A 24715-nucleotide genomic window follows, 5' to 3' on the forward strand; every position below is an offset into this window, starting at 1 on the left:
CAGGGTTAGTGAAACATCATTGCTCCTCCAAGGTCAAAGCCTGGACTGGCACACAAGCTTCCTGACTTAATCTTGATGAGTGCACATGTGTGGGTACAACCCACTGCATTGATTTGCATTGGAGAGTATCAACAGATCTAGGGTCTCTCTGTCCCCACCACCCCCAGAAGTGGAATACATGGAATTCATGTGGCTCTGCACCCATGTTAGGATCCTGTATTGATAGTCTGGCTCTGCAGCCAGACCCAAGGTGGTTAGTCTGGGTAGCATTGCAATGCACCCTGACATCTTCTTGTTGATGCCTCCCCAGCCTGGGAAACCAACCACAGGTATGAGCACATGTGCATTTAGGCTCTTTCTGCACTGCAGGGTCAAACTGTGCTTTAAAGATCACTGAAAACAGCTGTGATAGAAGGTCCCTCCATCCCAAACACATTGGCTGTCCTGGCAAAGGTGGGTCCCAACACTGGGTCTGGTTGCACAATATGAAAAAACAATCAGTCAGATCAGAAATACATCTCTATCTACATTTGGACAGTGTAGAAAGAACATACAACCTCACACTTTCAGTTACATCCCACCTCTTGAATCAGGCAATGCAAGCCCATAACACAGATGTTCTTCCTCCCCTCTTTTTACACTTTCAATCTCCCCATCTTATTGCTCACGTGAAACATCCATTTTCAAGCATGGTATTTCCCTTTCTAATAAAATGCAGCAGGAGGTTCCACAGGTTAATTATAAATTGGTTTAAAAAGCATTTACCAAGAAGTGTTTTAAATCCATTTCCAGTAATTTCATTTGATGTGGCACATGTCTTGCAGTGCAAAGGGGAGATGCGTCTTTATTGCCACTATCTGCCAGATGAACATGTTCATCATCAACAGCGCAGGGAGTGATAAGTAGCTTATCTGATACAGAGAGACAAAACATTCCCTCTTTCTTATCAACAAATTGAGTTATCAGCCAAGTGAAGTAGTTTTTCCATAGCCTTTCTGACTGCATTTTGCTTTTAAATCCATACTGGCACAAATGTTCATGGATGTACTTGCCTCTCTCATGCTCGTTTCAAAATGCAGCAGATAAGAATGCTTCATCTCCCCAAGACATCTGGTCTGAGTGCTGTTAAACAGTTCTGAATGGTTCTGAGTTCTGGTAAACTAAACTACACCAAAAGTAATAAAACCAATGCTAAAACTCATACAAAGAGCTTACAGGAGCACACTGCATCACCAGGGCCTGCTGACATGACCATTGCGAGTGGCTTAGCCCACTCACCTCAGTGCTATCCCTTACTTATGGATGCCTGACCCAAGACAATTAGGACTCAGAAACCTTGGAGATTGCAACCCCTGATCAAGCCAAGGTAATATTTTTGTTATACCTGGTTACATATGCCCAAATCCATTCAGAATTAACTGCATGGGATAATAAAGCTGGAGAGAAGTTAGTGATGTCAGACATGTGACATTAGTAGGAGACCATAACAGCTGAATTCATTGAAAGGTTTGTAGGGGTAAAGAGTTAGAAACTATCTGATGCCTTTTTAGGACTCAGCTTGATAGCATGTTCCCCACTGGTGTGCTCTGTGTTGTGAGCAACTACTCTGAAAGACTGTGCATGGAGTACTATCCATGAGAAAGGTGCCTGCACTGCAGTAACTTGAGAGTAGGATGAATGCACTCAGCTGTTCTCAGAATGTTCTCAGTGCTGGGGTCAGTATCATTTTGGCTGTGTGTGGCTAGAAAGGTAAATTCATTGGGACAGCACTGGAAAGGGTTTGTCCTTGACTGTAGAGGCCAGGTGTGCTCATTTTCAGCTCACCAACATGATTTTTCACGTGACTTCTCTCTTCCATAAACCAGCTCTGAGCAAGTCTTGATAGCAGAAACTCATGGAGGACACACACCTCAAGTTAGAAATGTTTCTTGCAAATACCCCCAAACTCCCTGATACAAGCTCATCTTCTTCCATCCCATAAAGGCATGATCAAACAGGAGCTCTGAGATTAATATGAGGGCTGACGACAAGAACATCATTTCACCTGCTGAGCAAGACAAGCAAAACCTGCAAGCACTCCTGAGCTTGCTCAGCATGGGGCCAGACAAGGGAGATCAGTCTTCCCCAGCAGCTTGAGCCAGAGCTCTGGACTTTGCATTGGATCAGATGAGTAGATTGCATCCATTCTTCCACCTCCTCAAAGAATTAAATACAATCAAAGAGCTGCAACAAGACCAGTAACATCCACAATCTTCAGTGTTTTCCAAAGCCCATACATAGCTACTCTTCTAGAGATTGTCCCTTTGTGGGGCTACCGTCTTTCCCAGAATGCTTTCCTGTGGCTGAACATGGTAATTTGGTAGCAATCAGATGCCTCATCTTTAAAGCAGCTATTTTGCAACCAACTGCATTATTCCTGAAAGGGTTGTATACTCTCACCTGTTTAGATGGGATGGGATTGTTGGATATTAACTCTCAAGGAGACGAGATAATTATAATAATGGCCCATCTGACAATAGTTTCAATAGTTTCCAGCTTTGCTGTCAGCTGACACATTCCTTCCTCCAAATAATATCTGATGCACTCAGATATTTCTGAAGCTGTGCCTCCACAAGACGTGCCATAAGAACTGCAGTGAGCTCCATGCTCCTCTGCTTTCATAACAAACATGCAAAGAAGTTGCTACAGGAGGGGTGGTTTATTTGTCTTGAACATTAATAAGAAACCTGCCTAATAACTTTCAGTCCTTCCCTCCTTTCCAGCTGCAATGGGGCTCCTCCTTCACTAAGGCTCTGCAGATCCTCTCAGCATCACACCAAGAGGAGGGGAACTTTCTGCACTTGCAGGTGCAGTATGGAAGTGGCTCCACATGCAAGGGTAGGCAGCTAGCCTCATTCCTGCTGCTCCACGTGTGATATTCAGTCCTGTGCAGTGCCCAGAACAGGGAGCACGGTTCAGAAACTCTCCCCCACTAACACTGAAGGGCTGGAGCACAATGAGAGAGGCTCTGATCCCATCTTAGCTCTAAAGACCAAGGCTTTGAAAATTAAAGAAAGCCTTGACAGTGTTGGTACCTGAAAGGATCATTAAGTAGTTGCAAATAGCTTTAATACTTTAAAGAGGAGTTAATCAAGCAGAGCTGGGATGCCTTAACAATCTGGTAACTGCAGCATGAAATTCAGAGAATGCAGAGGGCATGGGGATACAGGACCAGCCTTTTGGGGCTGATTGTCCTGAAAAAGCTCTTCTTTTTCTTTTCGATGAGAAATTTAAATTACCCGGACTTTCAAAAACAACTGTTTATCTTTCACAAGAGCTTTGAAGATCTCCTCATTTATCAGGCACTTAAATCAGTGCAGATTTCCTGTAATTCACCCTTAATCCACAGCTGGACAACTCTCTTCTGTCAAGGAATGCCAAAACTACTGTTGTTAGCTGGGTCCCTCCCTGCTACCCATGTCAAAAGGTGTTAATTTGTGTAGGAAGGGCTGATTCAAACTTTACTGTATGTTGGGGGTTGCTTCAGTGGGATTTAAGATTAGTTTACAGTTACTGTACTTAAACAACAAAATAGCATTAGGCAGCTGGTGTTGAGATTTTAAACCAGTTGTATATGCATCTGAATTATTTTATATAGTTAAGAATAAACTAATCAAGGGCTGCTCTGTTTGAAAATAAACTCAAATTTGATACCCAACTAAACTGATGATTTGAAAGACCTGCAGAGTAAAACTGTCTGTAAACAAAGTTAAATTAACAGCTGTGGTTATTTTACCCTGAAGCGAATAAAATAAATGCTGCAAAGGATGGAAAGACCAAAGCTGGTGAAAAGGATTTTATTCTCTGTATTTAAAAAAAGTTATATTACAATGAAGATATTTTCCTGTCTTTCAATCCTGTTGTCCTCTTCAATTTTACAACCACATAGAATAGGATAAAGCAGGACATATACATACTGATCAATGAATGTGTGACTAATGGCAAACCTCCTTTAAAAACTGGCAATGGTTTTATTTCACTGAAGACTTGATTTCACAGGCACTGTGCAACTGAAGGGCCAACATCTAAAATGTTTGGGTTTAACAATCAATAGACAAAATACATCTTAGCTCTGGACACTGGGCAGGATCATTTCAAATCTCCTTGGGTCTGGGTTGAAGACTGGTGTTTGCAGCCAAGCCAGAGGAGCAGCTCAGGATCTGCCCTAATGCTCTTGAGGACAAAACTCACTTTTCTGGGATTTCAATGTTTTTCTGTGAGCGCTGGGGGAATAATTTAATGTCATCATAACAGTTTATTTCCCCAGCCCTCTCCCCATTTAGTTTTCCTCTATTTCCTTCTGTGCATTTCCCCTTTCCTGTTGGGAATAAACTGTCTGAATTTTTCCATAGTGAGGATCATGAGAAGCATAGTGCAGAGGAAGAGCCTGCCATGTTTGCTGCACATCACTGAGAGCACGAGGGAAAGGCAAATAAATTACATCAGATGTCACTTTCACTGACCCCATGATATCACTGCCTGAAGATGGACATCTGCAAGGTGAGGTTGCAAACAGCCTTGCCTTCCAGCAGCAGATGAGACCTCAGCATTTGATACACACTACCTCTGGTTTAAAACTAGAATGTTTTATTTCATTGTATGATCCTATTGTGATCCTCTCATTCATATTTAGTGATGATATTTTTACACATCATCCACAAAACTCACTGCTTTCTTCTGCACCCTTTACCATGCCAAAGACTTGCAGCCCATGGCTGGGGCTGCTGTACTTGGCTGGCAAAGGTGGGAAGTGCAGTGATGCTTGTCTTGCTATGTCTTCAACACGAGGTGTATCTGTGGCTCTGTTTTTCACTGTAGTGAACAGTGGCCCTCCCAGAGGTCTGTGTTTCTTCATGCTGGGGAAGTCCATTGAGAATATACATGTCAGTGCAGCATGAGAGTCTTTCAGAGCCTGAAAGAGGGGGGGTAGGAAGGTGTTATTAATTTAGTCAATGCTACGCAGCTTGCAGAAACACTGTCAACTTCTGCCTACACACATCTCACCTATTGTTAAAGATATTGCAGCCACTGAAAGAGATGAAAAAGTAACCGGTTTATTTTCTGGCTCTTATAGGGCAAATTTGATTCTTCTTGATTCTGTAGTGTGGGGCAGCCTTTGGGGCTGGGGTCTTTTAGGGTAGCAGTGGAGACAGGATTCTAACAGCTCTGGGTGCAAGGACCACTTCTTTGGGTAAATCTCTCATAGAAGGAGTAAGAACTTTCCAGGACTAATTAATACCTGGTTAGTGCTTTCCCATTTCTTATCAGTGGAAGACCAGGAACCTGCAAAGCCTATGGAGAGTCAAGAGAAAACTTCAGTAGAAATTGCTGAAGGTAGCTACGAGATCATGGTGACCCTACACCTACCAGACAGCTTATTGTCCACTGAGAAAGAAACTGCAGACATCTCCTGAAAGCAACCCATGAGGTAGGTGGCACAGGCACGTGTAACATTATGAGTTGTCTCAGCGGTTTCCAGACACAGAGGTGTGAGAGGTTTTTTCACCATCTCCACTTCTCTCTCAGGTTTTCCTTTCGTTTCTGCTTCTCATAGGTTCCCACTCTGCCATCACACATAAATTCCACCCAGGCTCCCAGCTCGGCCCCCCCCCCCCCTCCTATTTATCACTAAATGCCCTGTGTCAAAACAATCCCGTTGACTCTGCCGTCTCCTTAACATTATAGTTGTATATTTATTCTTTCCTTATAGCAGCTATTTTGTCAAAATGGCCTTTTTACTGGAGATTTATACTTATGATTTCATACCTCACCTGTACTCTTTTACAGCTGGGGTTGGACAGAAGAAATCAGAGCGAAACATCCTACTTCATCCACACTAAAACTGCCACCTAAGATGCAAGTTGGCTCCGCAAGAAAAAGCACATTTGCAGTCTGCATGAGACCTATAGAAGTCCTATAGAATATCTTAAAGACTGTTTCCCCTGAAGGCTATATTGTTTCAATAGCGCGTTTCTTCCAATCCTCCTTTCCTGCTTTTCTATTCATGTGAACACAGGGTATTTTAAGAGTCCATCTGCTCCTGTTGCTTACTCCTCACTTCAAGTCATAATCCTCTATGATACTACAGTTAATTGCTTTGACTATGATAATATTGCAGTTAGGAATAGGGTTATAATTTTCAACCCTATCTGTACCAGAGTGCTTTCAAAATACTCCTACTGTTACCAACTCCAGCTGAACTTCAATGGTTTTTACAATTTTGAGGGCATTTATAATGCATCTGCCCACTTTGGTGCTGTTCTTACATAGATAAAAGTGCCCACACTGTGTTTTACACCAGTTGTAACTAGATTAATTTTGATCTTACACCTTTCTGGCTGAGATCGGGCCTCCCTTTAGTCACGTTATTTCCATTCACAGCAGCAAGGTCTACTATAGACAGAGGGCAATGGCATTTAAAAATAGCCCTATATATTTTAAGCCATTTCTGAGCCAGGGTAAATCCAACGCTGAAAATGTCAGTAGGTGAAGCATCTGCATCCTGACTCCACCACTGCTCCTGGCTGGTTTTTCATCCTGTGTGAAACTGCCCCTTCTTCACTAACGGGGTGTGGAAGAGGAGAGAACGGTCCAGATTTTGGACCATTTGGAGCTTGATGCTTGCTTTTGTTTATAGACAAACAGCAACGGGGGTTACGGGGGGGGACACTTCATAGGGGGTATTTTGGGGGGTGGGTGCAGGACAGACGCCACCGTTGGGGGAGGGGGAGCCGCAGGTGCCGGGGCGGGGCTGCACCGCCTCCCGCGGGCCGGGCCGGCCGGCAGAGGGCGCGATGGCCTCACGGTAGCGGCAGCCGTGGGAAAGCGGCGGCGGAGGGGGCGCTCCCGCCTTGTCCCCGGGCCGGTGCCTTCGGCTTAAGGGAAAAGCTGTAGGGGGGGGAGAGAAATAAATGTACCGATAGGAATAGAAACCCCGGAGGGGACAGGCGCTTGGGAGCGGATTGGGGGGGTTACATCATACCGGAGTGTCCCCCCATCTCCTGGGGGTGCGGTGGACGGCGCGGGAGGGGGGGGGGGGAAGGACCCCCGGGGCTCGGTGGGGGAACCGCAGGTGCGGGAGCGCTGCCTGCCGGTACGGTGGGAGGGGGCGGCGGTGCCCGTGCGGGTCGCGGCAGCTAACGGTGTGTGCGGGGCCGGGGTACCGGTGTGACCTGCCATAAACGGGGTGGGGGCGCCCCGTCGGGGCTCGGCAGCCGCCGCGGTTCTGTGCCCCATCGGGGATGTCAAAAATGGGGAGGGGGGGTTCACAGAGGGGCGGGGAGGAAGGGGTCAGAATGGGGGGGGGCACCCCCAGGGGCTGTCAAAGGGAAAGCGGTTGCAAGGTGACCCCCGTGGGGATCTGCCCGCACCCCCCCGCAGCCTCCTTCTCCCAGTTTAATCCCCTGCAGACGCCGGCAGAGGCGGGATAATCAAGCGGCGACCGGGGCGGGGGGTGCCCGAGCCACACACGCTCCTTTGTGCCGGGAGCCAGCGCTTCCCTCGCCGGCCCTGCCCCGCCGAGGGCGCCACCTCGCCCTTCGAGCCCAGGGTGAGGCGGGGAAAGGAGAGGAGGAAGCCCCTTCCCCTGCAGCCGCCATCGGGTGGCATCGCGCTGTGTCCCTGCCGGGAAGCGGGCTGGAGGAGGGGAACGGCGAGGAGCTGCCTTTTAATCCCTACTAGTATTTTTTTTTACTATGTTTACTTCCGACCTCTCCTTGCCCGGCTCGTAGTAAAAAGGAAAAAAAAAATAGTAAAATAAATAGGAAGGGCCGCGGAGCGCTGCATCGCCTCCCCCCGGCGCCTCCGGCCCGGCGCAGAAACAGCCAAGCGCGCCCGCGGATCCATCCGCAGCCAAGCGCGGCTCTGGGTGGTGGGAAAGAAACGGGGGGGGGGGTGGGGTGGTTATCGCGGAGCAGCGCGGCCGCCCCCTCGCGGCGCGCCCTCCCCATGGCGGGAGCGCGGAGCCTGCGCGGCAGCAAGCAGCGGGCGGGGAGCGGCGGCGCGCAAGGCGAGAGCGCGCATGGGGCCCCGCGGTGCTGCCCCCGCCCCCCGCGGCACCTCCCGCCCGCCCCTCGCCTGCGCTTTAAAGCTACTAAAGTTCTATTGTACCGGACAGAGCGTGCCGCCCGCCTTGGACATACAGCCTGCGCACCCCGGGATAGGCGGCTTCTCTCCGCTGCGCCGAGTGGGTTTTTTAAACCGTGGTGGACGAAGAGATCTACGTTCTTGCTGCGATTTCTTTTTTCGCCCCTTCCGTCCTTTCCGGCGGTGCTGCTTTTTTTATTTTTAATTTTTTCTTATTTGTATTTTTCCCCTTGTTTTGTTGCTCCGCACCGCCTGCAATAATTGCTTCGTTACGTCTCGCAGCTGGCGCGTTGGAGAAGCCGGTGAGTTGCGGGGCTCTGCTCTTCCCATCACTCGATCCCGCGGTTGTGGCGTTTGGACTGACACGGGCCGGTGACACCCGGGCTTGCCGCGGACGTGGATACCGACGGTCCCTCGGCTGCTGGGGCACCGCCGCTCCCCATCTTTTTTCTTGTGCTCGGATTTTATTTAATTTTTAGGGTTTGGTGGTGTGGTGTTTTTTTGGTTTTTTTTTTTGTTGTTGTTGTGCTTGTTTTTTTTTTTTTTTTTTCTGGAGGAGCATTTGCTTCTCCCGCTTACGCGCGGGCAGGTTATGGTTATTGCACATATTGCTTATATACACACATACATGCGTGTATGTATGTATATATAACACGATTTAGCAAAGTTTGCCCAGGCTTCTGCCTGTCCCCGTGCGTTGCCCGCACGCCCAGGTGGGTGGCTGGGGAGCAGCCCGGTTCCCCTCTGGAAGCTGTCCGGCCGCTCGCCGTCCTTTCCCGCCCGGCTCCCGGGACGCAGGAGGCGGGATGGGGATGGCGCTGCGGCCCCAGTAGGGAGGGAGGGAAGGCAGGGTCTGTGTGCCGGCGCTGCCGGAGCGCTGCTTCGGGGGAGCGCGGCAGCGGCGGCGGGCGCGGAGCTAAGCCGAGCAGGGGCGGCAGAGCTGCGGGAGCCCCCAGCAGCGGGGAGGGTGGTCCGGGAGCCGGTAGCCGACCCCGCGGCAGATCAGGTCGCGCCGCTCGGTTGTCCCGTTGTTGGGAGGGGGCGAAGGGAGGCCGTGCCTTAATTTTTTGTATTATTATATAATATTTTAATTACCAAACGAGTCTGCGCGTTTCCCCGGCGCGGGGAGCGGGAGGGAGCGCTGCGCGCAGCGGAGTTCAGTGGTCCCGCCGAGGCCGGGGGGAGCTGCTCCCCTCGGAGGATCGCTGCTTAACCGGGAACCCCTCTTCCCCCCCTTCCCTCCTGCCTGCAGGCACCAGCCGCCGCGATGCCGCTCAGCGCCGGCTTCCCCAGCAAGAACTACGATTACGACTACGACTCGGTGCAGCCCTACTTTTACTTCGAGGAGGAGGAGGAGAACTTCTACCTGGCGGCGCAGCAGCGGGGCAGCGAGCTACAGCCCCCCGCCCCGTCCGAGGACATCTGGAAGAAGTTTGAATTGCTGCCCACGCCGCCCCTCTCCCCAAGCCGCCGCTCCAGCCTTGCCGCTGCCTCCTGCTTCCCTTCCACCGCCGACCAGCTGGAGATCGTGACCGAGCTCCTCGGGGGAGACATGGTCAACCAAAGCTTCATTTGCGATCCGGATGACGAGTCCTTCGTCAAGTCCATCATCATCCAGGACTGCATGTGGAGCGGCTTCTCCGCCGCCGCCAAGCTGGAGAAGGTGGTCTCCGAGAAGCTGGCTTCCTACCAGGCGGCCCGTCGGGAAGGGGGCCCCAACGCCCGCCCCGGCACAACGCCCGCGGGGCCACCGCCGCCCGGCCTCGCCGCATCCCCCGCCGCTTCGGCCGGCCTCTACCTGCACGACCTGGGCGCTGCCGCCGCCGACTGCATCGACCCCTCGGTGGTCTTCCCATACCCACTCAGCGAGCGGGCCCCACGGGCAGGCCCCCCCGGCTCCAGCCCCGCGTCCCTGCTGGGCGACGACACGCCGCCGACCACCAGCAGCGACTCGGGTGAGTGGGGACATGGGGGTCACCCGCGGGGGGCAGAGGGGCTGCAGCCCCCCGCCTGCCTCCCGATTCTCCTCCCTCCGGCATGGACTCTTTCAAATGCCACGTTAGCGACGCTTCCGATGAGTTTATTTCCTGGAAAAACAGCCCAGTTTTCCATCCAGGAGCGGAGGGAGGAAGGGGGAGGCGGATAAGAAAAATAAGGGGGGGAGGAAGGAGAAACTTTCCTGTCGGGGTCCCGGTGGAGCTGGCTCCCGGTGCCCCTTGTGGGCCGGGAAGGAGTTAACTCCCGCCCGAGAGCCGCGGGGGAATGTGCAGTCGGGGAGGTGCTAGTGAAAGTGGCTGCCGAGGAGTGAATGGGGCTGGGAAAGTTTTAGAAATGCTTCCTTAGGTATGTGACAGCGTGTTCCGCTCCCTCATAAATTTGGGTTGAGAGTGAGCTTCTACTCAAAGCGTTCCAGCCTTTCCTCCCCCCTTTTTTCTTTTCCCCTCCCTTTGGTTTTCCACAAATTAGCAGATCAAGAGAGATTCAGAAAATGTCTCTGAATACACATGTGTGTTAAGTAAGCTTTCTTTTGAGGCGTGGCCAAAGCCTTCTAAATCCTTAATTAAGGGCAGCTTGAGTCTGGGAGCTTTATTGTGCTGTACTGCTGACAACCGAGGTTAAACTTTCCTGCTATCTTTCATGTGCTCCTTGGAATTGCACAAGATCATTGTAACTTTTGAAATCAGGGAGCTGGGGTTTGGAGTGCTGTTGGGCGGTGTGTCCTACTGCACTTGAAGACTTGTTTCCTTAATGGAAAGGCTCTTGGAAAAGGTGAAGTCCAGCAACATCAATTGGGTTTAAGAAGGGTTTGTCAATGGGTTCCTCTTTGTGCAGCTCAGAGTAGCCTTCCCTTATGAATAGTGGTCTTCAGTGTGTTTGCACAGATAAGCTTATGAATCTTTTTTCCTTCCCTTGCAGAAGAAGAACAAGAGGAAGATGAGGAAATTGATGTTGTCACATTAGCTGAAGCGAATGAATCCGAATCCAGCACAGAGTCCAGCACAGAGACATCAGAAGAGCACAGTAAGCCCCACCACAGCCCGCTGGTTCTTAAACGGTGTCATGTCAACATCCATCAGCACAATTATGCCGCTCCTCCCTCCACCAAGGTTGACTACCCAGCTGCAAAAAGGCTAAAGTTGGACAGTGGCAGAGTTCTCAAACAGATCAGCAACAACCGAAAATGCTCAAGTCCCCGCACATCAGATTCAGAAGAGAACGACAAGAGGCGAACACACAATGTCTTGGAGCGCCAGAGGAGAAATGAGCTGAAGCTGAGTTTCTTTGCCTTGCGTGACCAGATACCTGAGGTGGCCAACAATGAAAAGGCACCCAAGGTTGTCATCCTGAAAAAAGCAACGGAGTACGTTCTTTCCATCCAGTCAGATGAACACAGACTGATCGCAGAGAAAGAGCAGTTGAGGCGGAGGAGAGAACAGTTGAAACACAAACTCGAGCAGCTAAGGAACTCTTGTGCGTAGGAGCTCTTGGGCATCACTTAGAATATCCCAAACCAGACTGAAACTATGATAAAATATTACTGTTTCCAATATCACTCATGAACTACACCAGTCCATCAAGTATGGAACTATTGCAACTGCATGCTGTGCGATTTAACTTGAGACTACACAACCTTGGCTGAATCTCCCAAAGGTTTGGCCGGAACCTCAAAACTGCCTCATAATTGACACTTTGGGCATAAGGGATGATGGGACATTCTTCATGCTTGGAGATGAACTCTTCAACTTTTTTTCTTTTAAAATTTTGTATTTAAGGCATTTTTTCATACAAGAATCCCCAAAAAGAGTTGTCCCTAGATTGCTGTATATATTTACACATCTTATTGCCATGTAAATACCTTTAATAAAGCCTTTATAGAAAAACATGCAACATTAATGTGCAACAGTTGTGGCAACTGGATTTATACTTGTCTTGAACTTCTGTGCCATAGCATTTCACAGTTTGGTTTTTTTTTTATTTAAATACATTTTTTTCTTTTAAAATTGATTTTTATTTTGGTTTTAGATAAATAAATATTTGCCCAAAATCTAATTAGCTAAATCCTGTGTAAAGACTTTGCTTTGTCTCCCACTGTTGCCTTTAGATGCTTATTTCCGTAACATCCCTCCTCTCTGTGTTATTGTGGCAGTGACCTGACAGAAGTCAAACAGGAGTTAGGGGAGAGGAAATGATTATTGCATTGTAGCTTAGTAGGGAGTTGAGTTTCTTACCCCCTCTTGTTAATTCAGGTAGATAAAATTGTTGATGTAATGTGGTTTATCAGTTCAATCAGTATTGCCACCAGTGCCTCCATGGAGGTGGTGGTAGCAATGTCTGTCTTGGCCATGGTCATCTGCCTGCTTAAAGTGGAGTCAAGGTAGTGTATTTTTACACCAGCCACCCCAGCCTATGTGCTCTGCATTCTTTCCAAACATATATAATTACATTTTCAGGACATGACCTTCATTTTGCACTAGGGACCTGGCTACGTATTTTGAGGGCTGCTTTGTAGTAGGCTCACCTTAATTGCTTCCTGTTTGATTTTGAACAGAAGTTAAATGGGATAAGAAAATAAACTTTGTGGGTGAGTGTTGAAATGGTTAAAACAACACAGCGCTTTCCCCTTTGAAGTGCTGAAATCAGCAGAGCTAATCTTCCTGGTCAAACATCTTAACACTTTATTAACATGAATAGTTACTTGGAATTTCTAAGAACACAGAGTTCAAGGACACATGAAAAGGAGCAAAGAGAAAGAAGAGCTGTTTCTTGCTTGGAGAGCGTACTCAGGCAGAATCCTAACATTTGCTGGGCATACTAAATCAGGAATTGTCTCATGATCAGTTTCAGATGGGCCATGAAGTACTTGCTTGATACAGTTCCTAAGATAAGATTTGATCTTTTTCTCCCCTCCTTTCACCCACTTAGCTCCACTTTGGCCAGAACTTCAGCAAGAAATCAATGAGCCCTTTGATGTGGGGGCAGAAGGTGCTTTTCAAAAAGTTAAACCTTGTACTTTTCAGTTTTCATAATTCCCATTAATTACATACTTGGCTCTGATACATTCATGGAGAAGTGCTGTCAGATAACACCAGTGCCAGCAACCAAACTGAGGGTGAGGGTTCAGGTTTTCTATTGCTTTTGAGTATGGAGCAGGAAGAAGAGTTAAGTGGGTGCATACGGGATGGGTGAAGGTAGTATTTTATAGGCAGGGTAGATGCTAAAGGTCTCTCTCCTGCAAAGCTTAGGGTAACTATCCCAACAATTTTGCACATGTTGTTTCCAAAAGAAGATGTCTAAATCCCATTGATGAAGTGTTTTAGGCACTAGGCTGAAGATTTTTTGGGGGAAAACCAAAAAATCATTGTTAGAAGAACAGGAGAAAGCAAAGCTTTCTTATAGAAGTGGTCTAGAGTTGCTTTCTTCAGCATGTGATTCAGCTATTCAGTTACGAGGAAAAAGAATGATGTGAAATGAAACCGTTAATTGTATCTGAACCATAGATCAGGCCATCTTCCAGCTATGAATAACAGAAAAGTTCTACTTTATACTAGACAGGATAACTTACTTCAAAAGAACATGAATTTCACTTGCCTGTTGGCATGCACCCAATTCCAGATAATACTTCGGAACAGAAGCTGTTGATTGAGAATTTCTAACTGCGTTCCCATCCTCCAAAACAAACCCAGAGGTGCAGATCCATCCACAGACTATGAAGAATGTCTGTTGCCTTTAAGTCACAGTGTTTGCAAACCCCCCTCACTTCTTACCATTGCATGAGGTTAGACCACAATGATTAATAAATCTCTCCGTATTTGTCAGCTTCTTAAATCATTTGGAGAACAGTTTTGCTTTTTCCTTCGATCTATAGCAGATCCTCAGTCTTTTGTTGAATGGGATACTTGTAGTTATTTAATTTCTTACTCTCATCTTCTAATTGAGCATCAGTTCTGCTTGCCACTTTCCTACTGGAAGAGCACACCAGGTCATGAACGTGATCCCAAATTGCCACTCTAAAGGAGTATGATTTTATGGGATGATGCTTTGTATTTATGATATTTCTTACTTTGTTGAAGGATTGCAAAGGAGCTAAATAATGTAGTAAAGAACAAGTTCCTGCGGGTGCAGGGGTAAGAAACCCCTCCCAGTCATTAAAATGTTGCTACTATACTGGGGAAAGTAGCTTCCACTTTCAGAGGAGAGGTTAGGATGTTCAGAAGACGGACATCCCACAGGGGTTTCCAGGCTGGATTCAGTTAGTAACGCATTGTATATGGATAAGAAAGTGTTGGGTTTTGCTGCTGTTCCGGAGCAATAAAGAAGATAAGCTCATAAAAGGAGTCTCTGAGCCTTGAAATAAAATGCAGTAACTATTTACACTGCTTGCTAAACAGCTGTACCAAAACAGTACTTGAAATACAAGGAGCATTTTAACTTCATCTCTCTGTTCCTGTACTTTCCCAGGAGATTTCAAGCTACTTGTCTTCCTGGAAAACATTAGGCAAAATATGTCATCAAAGGAAACAAGAAACAAGCCACCACAGTGAAAATAAAATTGCCTTTATCACATGCCCTCACTATTTTAATAATACTGATTTTTATGCTTCCAGCTTTATTTTTTTTTCCTATGTGTAAGTTCTGTCTTTCCAACCAACTAATAATCTAAGTGACTTCAATGTATCAATACAAAATCTGCTGGAAGAGCATTGAGATGTCTAAAAGCACCTGTGTCTGCTTAATTCATCCACCATCAGAGGCTGTGGAAATTCTGTGTTTCTCCCAGGGGAACAGATTGATGCCAGTGGAGGATGCTCTTGAAAATTTTATCACTGCCTGTAAAGAACGCCCTTTACTTGCCCCTGCTGTAACCACTCTTGCTCCTGTAGCACTTTGCAACCATTGCAGACAGTTGAGAGATGACAAACATTTCATCAGAATTGTATTAAGGGAGGATTTCAGGTAAGTGGAATTACTATAAACTGGAAATAAGCCAGGCCACTTCAGTTAAAATCTGAATTTATTCAAAACGGAAGGTAGAGGTGGTTGTTTCATCTACAGAGATGAGCCATCTTCGAATGCGCTAATGTTTTTGGATGGTTTTTTGACTGATCTGTGTTAGAGTCATCTGCCAATGAATTACAAGAAAAATAAAACTGAAGTAGAGGGGTTTCTAATGCTTGGTAAGAGGCTCAGGATTTACTTCCTAGCTCACAGGTTTGCTACTTCCTTGTTTTAGAAGGATGTCTATGGGAGCTTCTGAAAGACGCTCCGCTGACTGAAAACTAACCCCTGGTTTCCCCTTGAGGTTTCCACACAGGCAAGGCATAAGCTCACCTCAGGGGAAAAAAAATAAAAAAAAAAAACAATAAAAATCAAGAAATTAGACAGATGAGCTGCAGAAGCTTGGTTTAATTTCCAGTACAAAATATTTGACATTTAGCAGCTTTTACGTACATTTGTGCCATTTACTCATCTCAGGCATAGCTGTAGAGTCAGTGAAGACAGGCAACAGCAAAGACATTATCCAAGATTCAGAATAACAGCTAGGAAGTCAAAGGGTATTTTCCTAATTCTGCCATTCACCTTCTAAAGAGGTCGTGAGCAAAGGGAGGGTGCAGGCGATTGGAGCATCTTGCTGGTGGCAGTTGCCTCAGTGGTGTGAGTAATGCACATCATAGAATCACAGAATTATTGAGGTTGGACAAGACCTGTAAGATCAGTGAGTCCAACTAAACACTGTCGAGTCCATCATGAAACCATGTCCCTAATTGCCACATCTACATGTTCTTTAAACACCTCCAGGGATGGTGACTCAACCACTTACCTGAGCAGCCTATTCCAATCTTTTTGGTGAAGACATTTTCCCTACTATCCAATCTAAACCTCCCCTGGAGCAGCTTGAGGCCATTTCCTCTTGTCCTATCACTGTTACCTGGGAGAGGAGACTGACCCACACCTTATTACAACCTCCTTTCAGGTAGTTGTAGAGATCCATAAGGTCCCCCATGCGCCTCCTTTTCTCTAGGCCAAACACCTGAGTTCCCTTAGCTGCTCCTCACAGGACTTATTCTCCAGACCCTTCTCCAGCTTCATTGCCCTTCTCTGGCCCCACTCCAGCACCTCAATGTCTCTCTTGTAGTGAGGGGCCCAGAACTGAACACAGGATTTGAGGTGCAGCCTCACCAGTACCCAGTACAGGGGGATGATCACTGCCCTGGCCCTGCTGGCTGCGCTATTGCTGATACAGGCTAGGATGCTGCTGGCCTGCTTGGCTGCCTGCGTACAAGCTGGGTCATGTTCAGCAGCATAGATCAGCACCCTCAGGTCCTTTGCCACCGAGCAGCTTTTCAGTCATTCTTCCCTAAGCCTGTAGCGTTACATGGGGTTGTTGTGGCCCAAGTGCAGGATCCGGCACTTCTCTTCATTGAATCTCATACAATTGGACTTGACCCATCCAGCCTGTCCAGATACCTCTGTAGAGCTTTCCAACCCTCAAGCAGATCAATATTCCCACCCTACTTGGTGTTGTCTGCAAATTTATTGAGGGTACCCTTAATCCCCTAGTCCAGATCACTGATAAAGATATTAAACAGTACTGGCCCCAGTAGTGAGCCCTGCAGAACAACACTAGTAACTGGCTGCCAACTCCACTCACTACTTCTCTTTGGGCTTGACTTTACTAAAGTCTAGGTGAACAACATCCACAGGGTTTCCCTCATCCACTAAGAGGGTCACATTGTCATAGAAGGCAATCAAGTTAGTCAGGCAGGACCTGCCTTTCAAAAACCCATGCTAACTGAGCCTTTATCACCTGGATGTTCTGCATGTGCTGCATGATGGCACTCAAGATGATCTGCTCCATAACCTTCCCTGGCACCAAGGTCAGACTGACAGGACTGGATTTACATCCTTTACAATCCCCTTCCGACCTTTCTTATCATGGGAGAGTTGCAGTTACCGTGCATCCAAGTGGGAACAGGACCGGGTGCGACACTGGGCAGGCTTCATTGCTTCTTGACTATATGACAGGGTATTTTTTCACATCTTTACAGACAAGTATCTTGTCTGCAAGTGTGTCCAGATTCCACCTTCTTAGGAAATAAGTCAGTTTTTCTGGGGAAAAAAAAAGAAAGATTATTACTTTTGCTGCTGAATGATAGGCACATGAAAGTCTTATGTGCCACTTGACAAAACTATTTAATGTAGTTACTTAGCAAACCTTGTATCAAGCTGTGACCAGTGCATGAGAGCCCAAGCTACACAACACATCTACATGGTTGTGCTTGAAGCCATGAGAGGAGGGAGAAGTCATTGACTGATAGTGAAGCTGTGTGACTCTGACTGACTTTGACGGCAAAGTATCTTATTCCCACAAGCACTGTTTCCAGTTTCCAGCTTGATATATGGAAGGATATATGGATGCATGTGGAGCTATTCCTTGTTCTACACAAGTCTAGGAAGAAGCAGCTAAGTAGGTTAGTTCCTAACGTTATCTATTAAGGAGATTGCATTTTGTTGCTAAATTCACCTTTTATTTAAGTCTGTCTACAGGTCTTGCCACAGTTACCATTCTGTTGAATACAGTTCCATTCAATGCAAGATCTTCTTTTCAACCATATGTAATTTCCATTTCAAGCTTCTATGTACCAATGATGTGGAATTATTTTTTCCCTTGTCATGGTTTAAGCCCAGCTGGTAACTCAGCACCATGCAGCCATTCTCTCACTCCGTTCTCCTTCCCCTCTCTTGGCAGGATGGGGAGGAGAATCTAAAGAATGTAAACCCCATGGGTTGAGATAAGAACAGTTTAATAATTAAAGTACAATATACTACTACTAATAATAATAATGATAAGGAAAATCACAAGGGGACAGAATATAAAACTAAAAGGGAAAAGGAAAAAAATACCAATAAACACAAGTGATGAAAAATTTCCATTGGCTGACTGATACCCAGCCCGAATAGGGACTATCCTGTTGGCTAGTTTGGGCCAGGTGTCCTGTCTTTGCTGCCTCCTGGCTTCTTGTGCTCCTCCTCACTGGCAGAACATGAGAGACTGAAAAGTCCTTGATCAGAGTAAGCATTACTGAACAACAACTAAAACATCGGTGTGTTATCAGCTTTGTTCTCAGACTAAAGCCAAAACACAGCACTGCACCAGCTACTAGGAAGGGAAAAAAAGAACTGTTACAGCTGAAACCAGGACACCCCTATAGGATCAAAAAAGGGGAAAAAAAGAATAAATAAAAGATTAGGTGCTATGAATGAAGAGACTTTAAAATAGAAGCTGCAAAACTGGAGTAATCCGACTGGGTAACAAAGAGTTCTGAGCAGAGAAATTAACAGTACTTGGAACTAATTAGCCCCATCAGCTTCCCTCATGCTAATTTATCCATGATGAAAGAGGACAGAAATAGCAGGAGGAAAAATAATAAATTGAAAATCAAAGGAATTGTGCTTTATATATAACTACTATGTGTAGGCAAAGCCCCCAAAATTCTGCAGGGTAATGCATGAGCATGTGTGATGAAATGCAAAGCCTTGCTCCCGCATTCATGTCCCTTTGGACATCCCCCTGGATTGCTGCAGGTCGCTGTGCAGGTTGCACAGCAGCACTCCCGTTTTCCAGCACATTTTTCTTCCAGGCGCCACACGTGTGCAAGAGGCTGATCGTAGGGATGCAGCTGCGGGAGTGATAGCTTCTTTCCACTCCTTTTTCTCCCATTAATCTGCTCCGTGACGACAGCAGATCCAAACAAAGCCTCTCAATGCAGGTAGTTCCTATGATCTAGTGCCCAGCTGAGTGTCTGACAAATCCCTTTTTGGCTTGTGACCAAGGCTGTGATGCGCTACGGGTGAATTAGGGGAAGAGGGATCAACTCTGCAACTGTGTAGATACAGCAAATGTGAAATAAAGGTTTCCATGTTTCCTCACGGCATGAAAATATCCCTGCCACCCCATTCCCTGCAGAGAAGTGGTGTTTACAGTACTAGGTGGGCTCTTACCCCAGCACTGGACAGACCTCACATTGCTCAGCTTCCAAATGTATTCAGCCTGATTTATGTAGTTTGCTTACTCAATTTGATATGGGCAATGCTGTTTCCTTGAATTCTTTGCCTTTTATTACAATGCACTACAATCACTCCATAAAGCAATGTGTTTCCTTTAATTCTTTGCCTTTCATTTGATTGCACTCCAATCACCCCTTAAATAATTTGGGTTTATTCATCTCATATGTGTCTCAAGAAAGAAAAGCTGCTTTGTAATAACTGCTACCAGAAAATAGTGCTTTTCGGTGTTGAAGTAAGTGTCTAAAACCAAGTAAAGATGTTGAAAATATGGTGAGGCTTCTGGATCAGACAGCAAAGATGAGTCTTCCACAGTTTTTTCACTGTTCCACACTTTACTATTGGCTTTTAGGTTATATGCTAAAATCAGGAATAGAGGAGTTACCTGAATCTAAATTAAAAGGTGACAAGGTATATTGCAAGCATTATGCTATAATCCATGTTGCGTGCACATACACATTTCAGAGAGACATCAAATGTGATCCGTTAGTTTCTAAAGAACTTGAACAAAGATACTTCTGCCTTGGACTAGACTGAGTTTTCAATAGCAAACAGCACCACTATAGAACAGCTTTCAAGTATTCAACTTTTTATATTGAATAAATGCAATGGACAGGAGAGGAAAAGGGAGTGGGGGGGGTATTCTTTTTTATTTTTCATAGGCAGAGATTTTACAAAATGCCCCATCAGACTCCAATAGTTCCCCATGTACTGGCTGCAGACGTTGTGATTGCAATGGATTCAGAGAAGAAAAGCTGTATTATTTTGATAAATCATAGTGTTTTATAATATTAATTTGATCTGCAAAATTCCTCTCATCTGGGGTAAAGGAGATTTTTCTTTGAGCACACATAAAATCTTATTATGTGTTCTCATTATCGTTCATCATTATGGTAAGGAGTAAGATAATACTGTATTGTGCTTAGACTTCCACACTTGGAGGCAATGTAAAAGGCTATATGAATATCTTATGAAGTGATTGCAAAATAAAATTGACATCAAAGTGATTCAAATATGTAATGTATTATTCCCTCCTCGTAAAATTTGATTCTTACTGAAAAAAGGTTTCTTCGTTTTGCATTTATGAAAGAGAAAGAAAATCTAGTCTCCTGCACTTAGGGAACAACACATCATTTTCCCACGTTTTACAAGGGCAGAAGTACTCATCAGAATCTCTACTTTTAATCAAAGTTAAATTTTTGGTGCTTGGTTAAAGTGAATCTACCCCTTCCCCATTAATTTCATCATGCTGCTTAAAACTGAGATGAGTGTGACACCCAAAACAGTGAATGCAAACTGCAAAAGCATTAACAGGGCTCCTGGGGCCAAAATTATCACCAGATATTTATGGCCTGCTTAGCAGCTGGAGTGAAATGTCTGGGCAGTGAGGTGACTGCCATGGAGGTCTGTGCAGCTGCACCACAGGGCCTGGCCATGGGATCTCCTCCATCCCTGTAACTCCTTTTCAAACTCTCTTCTCTTGAAATCGGTGGTGGAATTCCCATTAATGTCATGCACTGCTGCTTGGGAATGTTATATGCCAGAAGACTGTAAGCTTAGTTGATGCATCCACAAGGCTCCTCTGTACATGTGGCTGTTGCTGGCTCTCAGGGAGCTTGCTTGGAGGAACAGTAAATCCCAGTGATGGTTTCTGGAACAGACGCACCATATCCACACAAGCCAAAGCATCCATCCAGTGTGAATGCACTTTGCTGGTTTAAACCTGTTTAAAACACTTTGAATAGAAATGTTTGTCCTGCCAGATATTATGACAATCTGGTATCCTGCCACAGCCACTCTAAAGTCATCATAGATGAGGTGTGAAGAGGGGGACCCGTCACAGAGGAGAGCAGTGATGCTAAACAAAATGGTCACCCAAACCCATTAAAATAGAGCAATACATGGAGGAGAATAGGTAAAGACAGCAAATTATCTGAAGACCTAGACATGAAGCTAAATATGAGGAAGAAATTCTTTATGAGGGTGATAAAATATTGGCACAGGTTGTCCAGAGAGGTGATGAATGCCCCATCCCTGGAGACATTCAAGGCCAGGCTGGATGAGGGTCTGGGCAACCTGATGTAGTTGAAGATGTCCCTGCTCATTGCCAGAGGTTGGACTAGATGAGCTTTGAAGGTTCCTTCCAACCCAAACTGTTCTATGATTCTATGAACATCAGTGTGCAGATCGATGAGAGCATTACTACGAATCATATTTATCCTGCTGGATGCTCCAGCCACACGTTTTCAATTTTGTGACTACGAGGACACCACAACTTGTTTATTCCCTAATTTAGTTGCTTCTGTGTATATTAGCTTTCAGTTTATACCCTCCTTTGTCTTGATATGCATTGGGAGCAAAATCTCAGCCTCCTCATGAAGCAGCACACAAACCACAAAACACTTATTGACTCCAGCAGGGCCAGGATTACAGCCTTAATTTTCCAATCTTTCTTTAATCTTCTCTTAATTAATTTAATTCTGATATCATTATCTAGATTGCCCCATTCATTTAGCATCACAGCAGCTATCTGTTCATTCTCATTGGAAGGCTTTGGTAACTTTGCAAATGCTGCTGCTCTATCTCCCATTCCTACCTTTTGATCTTTCTAACAACCTTCCTTTAATGTCTGCTGAGCTCAGCCTTTTATCAGGCAAAGCACTCCACCCTCCCTGGTAGAGGGGGCACTGCTCTGATCAACTCAGGCATGAGGAGCTGAACTTCTACCGTCTGCCTTTCGAGGTGATCCTGCTGGCCCATCCTGGCTCTCCAGTCAGATTTAAAACCGGTTCAGCCAAAGCCAGTTTAATACTGAAGGGCAGACAGGATTCCATAAAGTTTTACAGCTCATTCCAGTTTTAACTCATTTCAGGACCTGAATTGTCTCTGCTGGGGTGTTTTTCCCAGTAACTGCCTCAGGTGGACAGTACTGGTGTGGGTGGGGAAATGCAGTAACACAGCTTAGAACAGGCAGTTTAGGTTGAAAAGTGTATATAATCCATACTGTGCTGTTGTTCTGTTTACTTTGGTTCAAACTGAGGCCTTTTTTTTTTTTTTCCCAGCCACACAAAAATACCATGCTGTTGCCATACAGTTAACCTTAATGGTACCACAAAATACAGATGGGCTGTCCCCCTCTTCTCTTTGGCCTCAGTGTGGCTGTGGCTCTGCTGGTGCTAAGCAGGGACATAATGAAGGAGACAGGCACTGAAGCCATGTCTGGGTGAGAGAAGCCTAAGCATGAAGTGCAGAGTGGCAGGACTAGCACCAGGACACCCCACTGGCCCCCAGTCCATCCCATGCCACTGGAATAAAAATGCTTATTCTGGTATAAACTCTTCCTAGGTGGACAGATTTTATATTAGCAACTATGCCCATTGCTGTAACTCATTGGATTTCACTTGGTGATTTACCTCTGTATTGAGTGGACCACGGTGAAAAAACTGGCATGTTGGATATCCTCATGCCCTTCATCACCAGCTCACGGATGAGTTTGGGTTAGAAGGGACCTCTGGAGATTGCTAAGTCCACCCACCTTGCTAAAGCAGGGCCACTTTCAGCAGGATGCCCAGGGCCATTCCTTTTCACAATGACCATGGCTTCTAAATATCTCCACGGATGGAGACTCTACAACCTCCCTAAGCAACCTGTGCCAGTGCTCAGTGATCAACATGCTTTGTAGGATGGGTCTAGATCTTACATATGATTTAACACAGAGTATGGCGATTTTCAGAGGTGCTGAACAGGTCCCATTGCCTTAAACCATGGTTGGGGATGCTCATTGCTTTTAAAGATCAGGCAAAATAAACTGTTGGGGTCTTCCTCTCCTGAAGCAGTAATGATTTCTGGATGAAAAGACAGCAGAAGCAGGATAAATCTGGAGCGCAGACAGATGCAACTGCACTCCCTGACCTCTGCCATTGTTTTCTGGGTACCTTTAAACTGATGCTCTCAGGAAAGGCACATTTTCAGCAGCTCTCAGTGGATGCAAAACTCAGCTGAAACTGAGCACAAATGGAAAATCCTGTCCTTTGGTCTTTCCTGGCACATTAAGGATTTTCTTCGACCTCTTTAAAGCTTAACAACTCTGCCCTCATTTTCTGACTTCCATTCAGTTGTACCTATTGGGATCATGTGGCTAAAAGACAAACCATCCAAGCAGATCAGTGTGGCATCACTGTCAAGAGCTGAGAAAAAAAATAGCATTCTTAAGTCCTAAAGGCAGAGACTGAACAGTGGCAGAAAGGCAAATAACAGCCAGCAGCATTTGTGTGATGCTGGTTTTCCAGAGCAATAGTTTATGTATTTGATGGTTTTCATACAACGCATGATTTCTCTACCCATCATTGCCGAGGTGCAGCTATGGAGTATGACAACAAAATAAGCTGCTCTGCATAGTAATGGAAAAGTCTTTTCCCAGCACATCCTACAGCCTGCTTATATGGGTGGCTAAAAATGGTGTGTTGATTTTAACAAAGATTGATAGTCAACATGAATACACCGTCTGCCTCGCTTCTCTGCTGGATGCTCAGCAGAGAGCCTGGAAAACCTTAAACAATGGGATCGCCTGTTGATTTGTGGATTAAAAGCTGTCTGTGGAAGAGCATGCTGAGAAAAGTGTGCTGAGAGCTTCTGCTGAAGGGGCTAATTCATAGTCTAGTCAAGTAACTTCATAACCATGCCTATCATGAAAATTCGCTATCAGCATAGCGTTTGAATCACAGATCAATGCACACTGATTTTGGCAAATCTAATTAGATTTGATGGGGAAGAATGTGTTTGCATTTTTTAGGCTCTGTAGTTCCCATCTCTTACGTGTAATTTCATTTTTGATTTGTTTAACAGCGATTAAGGGTTGTGAATCATGATACTGCAGAGATGTTAGCCATGGTTATCCCACTCATTTAACCAACCCCATCTGTCACCCAACGCTCAGAATGGAGACTGGGACCCAGGAGTCAATTTGTGCTCCCTGTATGGCCGCAAGCAAGATATTTTACATATCTGCACCTCAGAACTTGGATATAGCATGTATATATGCATCTGAGGGGCGTTGAAAGACTTCATTGATTACTACTACTTCTAAATTGTTTCAATTTCTTCTGCTTCCATGGCACAACACAAAATCAAATATCATCATTTGAGATGTGGAAGGGGCATAGCCTTGTGCTTACCTACCTTTGTGTGTACTGTGGCTGCTCTGATTTCAAGGTTTGCCTGCAATACACAGCTGCTTAAATCTCTTCTTGCAAGGATACAGCAACACAGATGTCCATCATGAGGTCAGGGCTTAACTGGGACAATCTCTGGGACTAAACCGGTGAGCTGGTGAGCAGCTTATGGGAGATGCCCACACCAGATACTTCTCCCTCCCTCCTCAAGTCTTTTCTCCAGTGGAGATTATTTAGGGGCTGTTAACCAGTTTGCCTATATTCATATTCCCATCCCAGGGGGATCCTGTGCCTTGCAGTGCAGGAGCAGCAGCATCATGGCTATGAAATCGGCTTCTAAATCCCAGGACAGTGCT

The 24715-nt window shown here is 46.0% G+C and overlaps 1 protein-coding gene across 1 annotated transcript; it reads left to right on the forward strand.

Annotated features, from left to right (window-relative positions):
- The first annotated feature begins 8122 nt into the window (after nt 1–8122).
- Nucleotides 8123–12183, forward strand: MYC (MYC proto-oncogene, bHLH transcription factor). The gene is made up of 3 exons (XM_061374099.1): nt 8123–8426; nt 9377–10079; nt 11041–12183. The coding sequence occupies exons 2-3, from the start codon at nt 9392–9394 to the stop codon at nt 11601–11603; spliced, it is 1251 nt and encodes a 416-aa protein (XP_061230083.1). The 5' UTR covers nt 8123–8426; nt 9377–9391; the 3' UTR covers nt 11604–12183.
- Nucleotides 12184–24715: the final 12532 nt, after the last annotated feature.

The sequence above is a fragment of the Neopsephotus bourkii genome, unplaced genomic scaffold (assembly GCF_033783945.1).
Source record: "Neopsephotus bourkii isolate Nb327-2 ecotype Australia unplaced genomic scaffold, CSIRO-AGI_Nbou_v1 NB_1637, whole genome shotgun sequence".
NCBI lineage: Eukaryota > Metazoa > Chordata > Aves > Psittaciformes > Psittacidae > Neopsephotus > Neopsephotus bourkii.

Excerpts from the sequence above, each read along its gene's own strand:
- MYC (XM_061374099.1), top strand. The coding sequence starts at position 9,392 with ATGCCGCTCAGCGCCGGCTTCCCCAGCAAGAACTACGATTACGACTAC. Across the intron at positions 10,080-11,040 it reads GACCACCAGCAGCGACTCGG|AAGAAGAACAAGAGGAAGAT; the intron begins GTGAGTGGGGAC and ends CTTCCCTTGCAG.